The following is an 11,655-nucleotide window of genomic DNA, read 5'->3' as shown; positions in this document are numbered from 1 at the left end:
TATGAAATTTGAATAATTTTGAAACCCACTAAATCATTCTATAATGGCTTTTCTTTTATTTTCATTTCATTTCGTAGTTCTGTGCAGTAAAGCCTGAACCTAGCTCTGTAATTCGTTCTGAAGTATGAACATTGCTGTGTTGAACATAGGTATTAATAAGCAGTAAATTGAATGGGTAACACGAATAAGTTCATAGACTTCATTTCAATATCATGTACAAGGGTGTAAATCAAAGTTTAAAAGTGCATGTGCTACGGGCGAGAATAATAGGAACGATAAATATCAAGAAAATTGTCCAGCAGAGTGTGCTCTCATAGTTTTTGCAATATCCGGCGGAAATAAGTAGTCAGCCATCTTGCTAGCAGTATTTCGGCGCTCGGCCATTTTTGTTGCGTCGACGTCAAGTGTGGCCAGAGGCCTTTCATAGTAGTCAGTCTTCGAATTTCCTTTGCATCGAAGTAGCGACAAGCGGACACTGTAATTATAACAACTTGACTTAATCGACAAGTTTCGTTCGTAGATCAGCAAGGAGCGGAAGGAGAGAGAGGATAGGAGCGAACAATTGAAATTTTTTGCTTGGTGATTGACTAGGCGAGAAACAGCTAAAGAGCTTCTGCGGCAGAGCCACGAAAAATACGCACCGAGGCGGAGTAATATGAGTAATGCAGCCAACCAGAATGGATCAGGTCTAGAGCAGCAGGTAAAATAGAAAAATCATTTCGTCTTGTATATTTTTGACAACCGTTTCTCTATTCACCATCTCTCCGTTCCGTCGTTCATTGTTCCATGTTATTCGAAACTTTTGTTCCGAGCAGTCGTGTTCTCGAACGCGGATGCGCGTAATTTCATAACCTACATCCCCCCCGCGATTTATTTAATTCCGCGTCTTTCCTTCGTCGTGAAAAATTTTATAGACTCGGGTCATCGTTGAGATCGGTTGTGACGTACAGCTTTGTAATGGCGGCAACCAATTCCGGGAACAGCATGCCTCGTGCCATGACGCACTCTCGCGTTGCTTTTATATCATGTTGTAGTCCTCACGATTAGGTGCATTGTACGCGTTACACATATTTTTTGCTTTTCTTTCCCGTGACCCAATTGACTGCCACCTCCAAGTTCGAATACTTCTGCGTGTTCAAATTTTAGTTCTAATAATGATTTCTCACATATAAACACTAATGATTACTATTACAGTAGTGACCTACTATTATTTGACAAAGCGTGTATATAGTATTTTACTGGTATATTATACTGTTGATAAGCTATTCAGGTATTATACGTAATATATTTAGAAATTTATGATTTATGTTAGATTTCAACTATGGTCATTTCAATGATCTATTTTTCGCATTTTAGTTAGCTGGTCTGGACTTGTCAGGCTCCCGCCAACCAAGTGGGGGCCGCTACGTACCACCACACCTACGAAATAAATCTGGAAGTGAGTATTCCTTTGTGTCTCGTTCGGTTTACACAGTGGACATTGTGTTGAACGAACGCTTAGTTTAACATTTCACGAAGCTGAGGTGTTGCTACTGAGAGGATTCATGAGTCAGTAGAACCTCTTGGTGATACTGTATTCATTGGTCGAAGATATTCGTAGGTATAAAACAATTGGAGAAACTAAGCTACTGATTGTTCGTAGGTACCGCTCCTTCTGCGGGAGATCAACATTCTTCCAACTCGAGATCATATTCTGAAAGAGATAGAGGCGGTGAACGTGATCGTGAGAGGGAACGAGAGAGGGACCGCGATAGGGGCCGAGGAGGTGGTTCAGATTATAGAGAGCCGCGAAATTCTCGCGATGTCGATTTCGGCAACTTCGGGAACTATGGTGGACGTAACAGACGTAGCGGGCCTGAGGAGAATGGACGGGATTATAGATTCTCGAATTCCGAGCGCGATCGACCTCGCGATCGCCCGGTTAGCTCCGGCAATGATAGCTGGCCAACACAGCCTAGGAATAACCGTTGGCCAGAGACAAGAACCGAACATAGAATGGGTAGCAGCGGCGGTGCTGGTAGATGGAAGGACGAGAGGGAGGGAGGAGGCGGCGGAGGAGGAGGAAGAAGAAGCTCCGAGATTGACTGGACGATTCCTACTTCCAGAGACGAGAAATTGGAGGAGGATTTGTTTGGTACTGGGAATACTGGTATTAACTTTAGTAAATATGAGGATATCCCAGTTGAGGCTACTGGGGACAATATACCTCCGCACATCACATCTGTAAGTATTCGTGACTATTGGTAATAGGGTGTACTTGAAGTCAGAACGCGCACTAATAACTAGTTTATGTTATTTAAATAGTTCGACGAAGTCAAGCTGACGGAGATAATAAAGAACAGCATTACTTTGGCTGGTTATGATAAGCCTACACCCGTACAGAAGTATGCGATACCGATCATCATTGGACGTCGTGATGTTATGGCCTGTGCCCAAACGGGGTCTGGTAAAACAGCGGCCTTTTTAGTGCCAATATTGAATCAGATTTATGAAAGTGGCCCACGTCCACCGCCACCACATGTCAATTCTACTGGCAAGCGCAAACAGTACCCACTAGGTCTAGTATTAGCACCTACGAGAGAGCTTGCCACTCAAATATATGACGAAGCAAGGAAATTTGCATATAGATCACGTATGCGTCCTGCTGTTGTATACGGTGGTTCCAATATTGCAGACCAAATGCGAGAACTAGATCGTGGCTGCCATCTTCTTGTAGCAACGCCTGGCCGTCTCGTAGATATGTTAGGCCGGGGTAAAATTGGTTTACATAATTGTCGGTACGTACAGACTTTCCTAATTAATACGCGAGCAAGTTAAGTATTGTACACAATTTTAGATATTTAATCTTTAGGGGGCCGTCATTTTTCCATTGAAAACTTGAATGTTTTAAAATTTATACACATATATATGCAACTAACATGTCACGCAAAATTCCAGTTTGTCCCTGGCCACTGTAGTGGCCAGTCCAGCCCTCTAAAAGTTAAACATCTAGCTTACAATGAAACGTTCAATTCCGTGTTCCAGATATTTAGTATTGGATGAAGCAGATCGTATGTTGGACATGGGTTTTGAACCCCAAATAAGACGCATAGTCTTACAAGATACAATGCCTCCTACCGGGGAACGTCAGACACTTATGTTCTCAGCTACGTTCCCGAAGGAGATACAGATGTTGGCAAGGGATTTCCTTAGCAATTATGTCTTCTTAGCTGTAGGCCGTGTCGGCTCTACATCTGAAAATATTACTCAGAAGATTGTATGGGTTGAAGAACACGACAAGCGTTCATATCTGCTTGATCTGCTTCAAGCTAGCAACTTTTCGAATCCTTGTAAGTCGGCGACGAATTTACATTGTCAGTCGGGAGCAAAATTAACTCGATACCCTCTAAGAACTAATAACTTCTTCAAATTGAACCGAACGATTTGAGAAATATGACAAAATTAATTATAAATCGCTATTGGTCGAAATTGCGAAGAAAAAAGTAAAAGTCTCAGCTTTCTTATCTTGGTCCAATTTTTTAAAGGGTGTCCACTTAACTTTTCCCCCGACTGTATAATACATATAACAAGTGAAGAATCACGTTCATATGATTACACTTCCAGCTGCCGAATCATTAACTCTGGTGTTCGTGGAGACAAAGAAGGGTGCAGATATGTTAGACGACTATTTGCACCAGATGGGATATCCTGTTACCAGTATTCATGGTGATCGTACCCAACGCGAACGAGAAGAAGCTTTACGCCGTTTCCGCGGTGGTAAATCGCCAATACTTGTTGCGACTGCCGTTGCTGCCCGTGGGCTTGATATTCCACACGTGAAGCATGTGATCAATTTCGATTTACCAGGCGATGTTGAAGAATACGTTCATCGAATTGGTCGTACTGGCCGTATGGGCAATTTAGGTCAGTTCCTGTTTCCGTAAAAGATCCCGGGACTCATTTCATATATCCTCCGTAACGATGTACTTATTATTTTTTCTCTCGAATAGGTCTAGCAACATCGTTTTTCAACAATAAGAATCATAACTTGGTGCGTGATTTGGTGTCGTTGCTAATCGAGGCTAACCAAGAACTCCCGCCGTGGTTGGAAGATATGTTCAGCGAAGTGAGATATTCTGGTGGTGCAACTCGACGACCTGGCGGCAGCAGCACTAAAGGAGGACGATTTGGCAGCGCATTCGGCGCTAGAGACTACCGCCAACAGCCGAGCTCTGGACCCCTTCGCAATAACGGTTCCTCAAGTAGACCCGGCAGTTATGGAGGTTGGCAGTCGCATATTATGCTCGAATTTACAGTAGAGGTGCTACAGCTGTGGGAGTACCTGAAAATGTCGGATCGGGGCAGGACGAGAATTTTATTCGGGATCCTCCAGAATTCTCGAGAATATTTGGGATTCTTGAGCACATCATTTCTTCATTTTCAAATGTATCGGGATTCTCGAGAATTTTTGTGATTCTCGGGATCCCGAAAATTTTCGAGAACCCGACTCGTCTCATAAGGGCTTCTCGCGCAATAAGGGCCTCTACTAATTGTACTTTTCGTATGTCTAACTTGTCGTGTAAATGTAGAACACGTACGAATGAACGCATTCTGTTTTTGCAGGAAGTTACGGAGGATACGGCGGCAACTATAACAGTTCATCGCATAACAGTTCATCTAACAACGGAAACAGCAACGGCACCGATTGGTGGGAGGTATGGGACAAGTAATCATCAACATTTAAATTTCCACTCTCTGGTTAACATTATTATTACTGTACACGTAAATTCAAGCATATGTATGAAAGACACGTACGACATACAGATCGGACATTAAACACGCGCGTATCTTTGCTCGCGTTATTCTACATGTACACAACAAAAGACAGACAGTGATCAAAGTATAATATACATCACTTTCGCCGACTGCCTGAGCACTACAATTTTTGAACTCTATGCAAAAAAGAAAAAAAGTAATAATTGTGTTTATCCTCAGTTCTAGCAAAAAGAAAAAAAATCTCTCTATATACATAATATATATAATATAATATAATATATACAATACTTTTATTCGCGTGCGACGGAACATTTTGACAAATCGTAAGTGCAATTTCAGCATTAACAACTGGGAAGGCGAATTCGGACAGTGACGCGTGGAAGGCAGTGATCTCGTTTCGAAAGCATTCATGGAGGCATAGATGAGAGGATTTGTCAGGCACTAGACAAAGATATGTAAGATCCATCCAAAGTTTCGTTGCCGTGCGTGTTGAGGAACACAAGTAGTCTAAATCACTAATGAATCGAATCGTTATTGCCCAGACGAGGGCAGGACGATGCAACACATAGTAGGTGGAGGAACTTAGTAAAATTTTTTAGAACTCCTGTCGAGACTATGGGGCTCGTTGCGGCTTCATTATTTAAATTTTTTGAAGGATGTTATGAGCGTATCTTCGTGTATACCGTGGCGTCTAAGAGAGAAATTAAATATAGCTTTAAAATGCACAAGTGCTTTAGTACAACCCGCCTGAACGGCCAGTAACTTGTGTAGTTTTGATTTAAGCTGATGGCGCCGTCACTATCTATTTTTTTTTGTTTTTTCCCTTTTTGTTTCGTTAGTTTCTTTTTCTTTATTATTATTATTATTATTATTATTATCATGATCAATAATAATATTTTTTTCTCTTTAATGTAACGCACTTACAAAACTTGACTAGACGCCTGGGATACGTCATATCATCGCCATCGCCATAGATTTCGCGACGATTCCTGTTTTTAAATTTACTATAATCCAGCGACGAATGGTACTTTGTTGTTTTGCCGTCCCCAGATACAGACGACGACGTTGCGCCGACAATATCATGGTTTGATCGACTGAATCGCGGTGAAATATTCCAGTTCTAGTCGAAGAGCTTTGATATTACGAGAAGGACACAGGCTGCGTCTTAGGATTACTTTTAGAAATCTTCGTTCGTACTTCTGTCTCGCGTCCTTTTTAACGATAAAGTGAGCTTCAAGGTTCGAGAACGCTGTGTAAAACTCTAAATATGCTCGTTTCTTTTTTTTTAATCGTAACTTAATTGAAAAGTGTGTTGTATTAATTTAAAGAAAAGAAAAAAAAAAGAGAGAAAAAATGGAAACAAAAATGATAAAATGAGAAAACTTTGGTCGCTGTATCTAGAGAGTAGGCTGTGTAACGTTTTCAGCAGAGCGCGTCAGGTATATATTGTAATTCGTTGTACCTGAATCTTTTAATGTACACTAATTAGAATTTCTAAACGTAACGAAGACGTTGTCCTGTAAAAAAAAGATGGTATGGTGCATTATAAAGAAAAAGAGAGAGAGAGAGAGAGAGAAAGATTAAAAAGAAAGTCTTAGATCGCAGTTACTGGATGCGAGTGCTCTACGAACGAAAGCATGACATATTGTGAACGTATGACATTGTGAACGGGTTAAAGAAAAAAAAATATGGTGAAAACACGGTTGCAGTTACAGACGGGGGTAAAAACTTCGAAAAGAGAGAACGAAAGAGCGAACACACACACACACATATATATACACATACATACACACAGACAACATACACACACACGTGCACTGTTAGTGGAGTTGGTTCAACTTTGCGGAAAGAGAATAAAAAAAAACATAAATGGAAATAAAACGAACGAAAGAATAAAAAACTAACGATGAGAATTATACAAAGAAGCAAGCCCTTTGAAACACGAAGGCGAAAGGCGCACTCATATTTTATAACTGTATTTATCAGTACGCTATATATATAGATATATATACATACTAAGTAATATTCGTAAATACATAAACATTAAAATAATTGAAAAACGACTGTGATATCGAACGATCTTGTGACATTCAATCTCCACGCGAATTGATGAACATGAACAATTTAACGAAATACAAAATGCTAAATGTATTAATTAATCGGTATTGAATGTCAGGGAAAGCATAGAAAAGCTCAGTTTTGTTTGAGCCGTGAAGAAATGGGAATATTAAGTCGTTAAACGCATGATGAAGAAACCACGTGGCTGTTGTCCGATCGGGGAGGGCTGAACGCCTCGGCTCTTAAGTCCTGAAAACTATAAAAGAACACGTTTTTTGGGGCATTGTTTCTACTTACAAAAAAAAATAAATAAATAAAGAATAAACGAAAAGAAAGGAGAAGAAAACGAAGCGAGAAAAAAAAAGAAAGAAATTGTAACGCGCAAAACGAAAACGCGGTATAGATTGATGAACGGCGGAACGCGTCATTACTGGATGATGATGATGTTGGTAGGGCTTTACAGAATATCGATATCTTTTGTGCAAACGTCGGATTCTTACCTAAACCTATGTGAGAAAAAGTACAAATTCGATTTGCGTGACAACTGACAGGATTTTTAGACATGTCATAACTTATACCTGTTATATTAATAGATTTATAGTGCAATCGCGTGCGTGAATCGTATGCCGTGTGACCGTGGACCAAGGTGTGAATGCCCCCCTTGCGAGAAAGGGGGGGAAGAAAGAAATAATTATTTCAACTAGAACATTTTCAAATAGTGTTACGATGGAAATATTGTTGGCTTCCGAACCATTAATGGTGTGTGTGGTCTATCAAATTCTCTAACTATGATTTCATCGTCGAGTTCATTTGTCAACTCGGAGGCCCTGCCAAGAACATTAACGAGAACCCACAGTGAAGAGTGACGATCGATCATTTTTTTTTTGTTTCCGTAATTATATTATATATAGTGTACAACTCCTTTTGCGGCAACAGAAAACACGTTTCAGTTGGACGATCGAGTTCTGTCGAGAAAATAGTAGGTCTTGCCGTAATAGTACTATCTAATTACTATTACTACTACTACTATTACTACTACTACTACTACTACTATTACTACTACTACTACTACTACTACTACTACTACTACTACTACTACTACTACTACCACTACTACTACTACTGTTAGTATCGCTATCGCTATAATATTAGTTACGATTATTACTGTTATACTATTCGTTTTCTGAATAACGTCTGCGTCGGTTCCGTAGGTGGTACTACTGTGTATGCGCAAGCTTTTGCATAACGGCTTCGCTGTACTGCGTTTTGTGTTATTTTACACTGCGATAGAAGGAGAACGAGTATTACGACGGCTATTGGACACTACTGTCCCGAATCGTTTCATACATATATATATATATATTCATCATTATTCACAAAATTGCGACCGTTCACGCAATTCAAATGCGAATATACATACCAGAGCTGTAAACCAATCTCGAACTTACACCAGATATTTCCGTTCGAATATTATTCTTTTCAAGAACGTACTCTTCATTTATCGGCTTAGCATACTTGCTCTTTCAACTCTTGTGTAGCCACTCTGTATAATTTAAAAACTTTAATATTTCACATTTTTTGCACGAATTCCTATTTTGAGACTATAAACCGATAAAACAGCGAACAAAGAATGGAAAGCAGTTTTGTAATATTTTTAGAGGAACATTAAAAAATTAAATTGGTACCTGTCTGCACAAGGGTTGAAAATCGTTTTTACTATCTCGAGGTCAAATCAATTTTTATCGAACTTCTCAAATCATTTAGTTACCAGAAATCAAACTTTTGAAAGTTTGATAAGAATTCATGCAACCTTGAACTAGTAAAAACTTTCGAACGTACTAAATCGATGAGTAAAAAGATATCCGTGCGATGATTCTTGTCAAGAACAATAGTACAAGTAAATCAGCATATGTTTAACACACTTGACGATGTCTTAACACGATTCTTTAACTTTGCTTATATGAATTTAATTCTCGAAGCAAATTCAACTGCCATAAATTGTCTGCGTAAGGATAATATGCGCATTTAGTCTTTACGGTGCTCATGAATTATAGCTTCTAAACTTGTATAGCAAGAGTGCGTAGAAATGAACTCGGGTGGTGTAATATATTTCTATCACGTGTAATTTAACAATTCAGATTTTCTACCTTGCATATTACTAGCATATCCAGAAAATTTTGATTTGGTTGCATGATCCTCTCCGAGGCTCAGTCAGACTCGTTCCAAGGTTTTCGAACAAGTGTGTTCAACATCTACGTTATTCTTCAAAGTTTCGTCTCTTTTTAATTGTATTATCAGAGTAGTTCAAAGTTCAAATTCTGTATTACACAATTCTTGAAACTATAAAGATGCTTTCACAGTCAAGTCTAAATTTTCATATTTTTCGCCAAGTATAGTCCAGATTTATAGCTGTTCACAATACTTTGGATGCGTATGTATTATAGGGTGCAACACCTTCACACTTTTCGCCTAATATTGATTTGGTCAGGGTTTCTTGCTTGCTATAAAATATTCGAACGGTTTGAAATATTTGGTACAATACGGTGTCCGAGTACATCCGACTGTTTACAGTTATAAGACACAAACACACACACACACACACACGCATGCTAGGAAACAATTTGTAACGACATTCCGGATTCTATTGTCCAATCGATCGTCAAACGCAACGAATACATATGACGCGTCAATGTGTAAGTTATTAGTCCTGTGCAGTTGGAAGATAATATGTTCATTTACGAGTAATAATGGTGGACAAGAAATCATGCATGTCAACTAGTACGCAAAAATATTTTTATACTTATTTCTCTCCTAGTTATAACGATATTTTTATACACAACAGTGTTGGTCGTCGAGCAGTCATGGTGTATCGATTCCATGTATCTCTTTTTTCTCTTTTTTTTTTGTCGTCCATTCAACTGTACCGCGAGAGAAAACGATCGTATTGCGAGCGGTTCAGTTGTCGGTAATATAATTTAAAAAAAAAAAGAAACGCGAAAAAACTAGGAACAAAGATCGGAAATTTGCGAGTTACATGAAGAGGTGTCCACCGTTTCCTTAACCGGTATACATGTAAAAAAGAAAGAAAGAAAAGAAAATAAGAAGAAATTCAAGTACGGCATTATGATTTAGCGAAGGTATTTAGCACCTTTTAGACGACGATAGGCGAACGATGTAAAAATGAGAAAAAAAAGCGAACGAACGAGACTATTATTTATTAACGTTTTTAAGTATTTATTCTAGTTTTTTCTCTCTCTTTCTGTTAATTCTCTCGGAAAGGACAGTGGTCGCGTATTTGTACTGTACACACACAAGTACCTTCGAACAATTATGTTTGGTCCTCTAAAGTATATCGGACGAGCAGCCTTAATGATAAACATTTACGGATCCACACAGAGAGAGAGCCGGCACGATTAGAAGAAGTAAGAGGAGAGAAGCAGTAACAAAAGAGGAAGAAGAAAAAGATCAATTATAGTGCAAAACGGAGAAAAAGATATCGCGAAGGAGAGAGAAGAAAAATGCAAATCTTGTAAAGTAGAAAAAAAACGAGGGTGGGCGGGTGGGGGGTTTAAAGAGAACTAGAGAGAGAGAGAAGGGAAAGCAATTGGTGGTGGCGTTTGACTGTGACTGCAATCATTAACTACAAAGCGAAGAATGCGCAATCTACGAAAGCACACATACACACAAGATAGAGAGAAAAAGAAAAACATATTGTAAATCCATGTATTTATCATGTACGCATCACGCAACAGCGTCGGGAAGCGTCGCCGAACACAATCGTTGTCGCGTGCTGTAGCTAATGTAATAGTTTCCTTTACCTTTTTCTTTTTCTATTGTATTGTATTTTATTGTATTGTATTGTATCGTATCGTACCGTATACGTTACGCATGCTCGATGAATTCGAATATGCTCGTGCGTTCGATTTGCTCTTGGAAGGGTTGTCGAAGAAGGAAAAAAGGGGGTGGAAACGATTATAGTGAAAGGATTAAGGGACGTTTGCGTGAACGCGATTGTCGTGTGTCTACTCGAGCAGCTTTTTCTTTATGTTCCCAAGACGTGGAGGTAAAACAAAGCTATAATAATACTCAAGGGACAACACATACACACACAGAAACGCGAGCGTTGAGAAGCGTCGAGCGAATTGTATGTGCGAGCGGGATATATATATGTGGGAGAACGAAACGAGAGAAAGAGAGCACACGCGTTTAGGGTGGTAACGAGAATTCGTTAGGCGAAACGAGGCGGGATGGCAAACGAAAAGAAAAGGAAAAGAATAACGAATGTCTTCGAACTTTTACGAATGTTATTTCGAGTCGAGTTAAATAAACAAAAAGCGTCGCTTGTTGAATCGAGTAACGTGTGGTGGTCGTGAACCAACGTTGGAAGAAAACGATGAACAAGAAAAGAAGAATTAAGAAAAATCTTTTTGGGAAGCGTGGCGCACGTTTTAATTAACCGTGGTTGCCACGGTTCCGGCAACGAGTCTCAGTGGCTGTGCTCATATTATTCCACGGCCAGTGACGCTCGTGTATCATTCAATTGTAACTAATGATACTACTATATATAAATATATATAAATATATATATATATCCGTTTCACTCCGAGCGGTGAGCAAAATGGCAAAAGCGCGGCGGAAAATGATGATAGGAGGAGAAAGGGTGAGAGAGAGGGAGGGAGGGAGGGAGAGAGAGCGAGCGAGAGAGAGAGAGAGAGAGCAATGAAACGGAACGGTAAACGTACCATTCTGTCGGTCTCTTATTAGTAATTGCACATTTACACGCTACATTAGGTGAACCGAGAAAAATATGAGAAGTAGGAAAAAAAAATCTGCAAACAACTG

At 39.5% G+C, this 11,655-nt stretch overlaps 1 protein-coding gene and 2 long non-coding RNA genes across 8 annotated transcripts in view; 1 reads left to right on the top strand and 2 right to left on the bottom strand.

Annotated features, from left to right (window-relative positions):
- Positions 1–367: 367 nt before the first annotated feature.
- LOC143365873 (uncharacterized) lies at positions 368–778 on the bottom strand. The gene is made up of 2 exons (XR_013084603.1): positions 642–778; positions 368–475 (listed from the first exon to the last, which is right to left on the bottom strand). It is a non-coding gene; the product is annotated as an uncharacterized LOC143365873 (long non-coding RNA).
- On the top strand, positions 559–6,655 carry Bel (ATP-dependent RNA helicase bel). Of its 2 annotated transcripts, XM_076806328.1 has the most exons (9): positions 559–700; positions 1,357–1,438; positions 1,643–2,223; positions 2,305–2,777; positions 3,025–3,329; positions 3,604–3,903; positions 3,990–4,262; positions 4,603–4,694; positions 5,095–6,655. In XM_076806328.1, the coding sequence occupies exons 1-9, from the start codon at positions 656–658 to the stop codon at positions 5,098–5,100; spliced, it is 2,157 nt and encodes a 718-aa protein (XP_076662443.1). In that variant the 5' UTR covers positions 559–655; the 3' UTR covers positions 5,101–6,655. The 2 variants fall into 2 exon arrangements, with proteins under 2 accessions (XP_076662443.1, XP_076662441.1); XM_076806326.1 differs by lacking the exon at positions 5,095–6,655 and having other exon boundaries at positions 4,603–4,724.
- Positions 6,656–7,775: 1,120 nt separating this feature from the next.
- LOC143365874 (uncharacterized) overlaps positions 7,776–11,655 on the bottom strand; it is a 501,730-nt gene continuing 497,850 nt past the window's right edge. For all 5 annotated transcript variants that reach the window (XR_013084605.1, XR_013084606.1, XR_013084607.1 and 2 more), the window contains exon 2: positions 7,776–10,131. This is a non-coding gene — a long non-coding RNA (uncharacterized LOC143365874). The remainder of the gene's footprint in view (positions 10,132–11,655) is intronic.

Source organism: Halictus rubicundus, chromosome 2 (assembly GCF_050948215.1).
Source record: "Halictus rubicundus isolate RS-2024b chromosome 2, iyHalRubi1_principal, whole genome shotgun sequence".
In the NCBI taxonomy this organism is placed as follows: Eukaryota; Metazoa; Arthropoda; class Insecta; order Hymenoptera; family Halictidae; genus Halictus; species Halictus rubicundus.
The sequence above is the reverse complement of the archived record's forward strand: the minus strand, read 5'-3'. Positions and strand labels throughout refer to the sequence as shown.

What these genes read in the sequence shown, in the direction of transcription:
- Bel (XM_076806326.1), top strand. Translation starts at nt 656, where the DNA reads ATGAGTAATGCAGCCAACCAGAATGGATCAGGTCTAGAGCAGCAG. An exon ending in GATCAGGTCTAGAGCAGCAG is followed by an intron (nt 701 to 1,356) that starts GTAAAATAGAAA and finishes TTCGCATTTTAG; the next exon opens with TTAGCTGGTCTGGACTTGTC. An exon ending in TGGCCGTATGGGCAATTTAG is followed by an intron (nt 3,904 to 3,989) that starts GTCAGTTCCTGT and finishes TCTCTCGAATAG; the next exon opens with GTCTAGCAACATCGTTTTTC.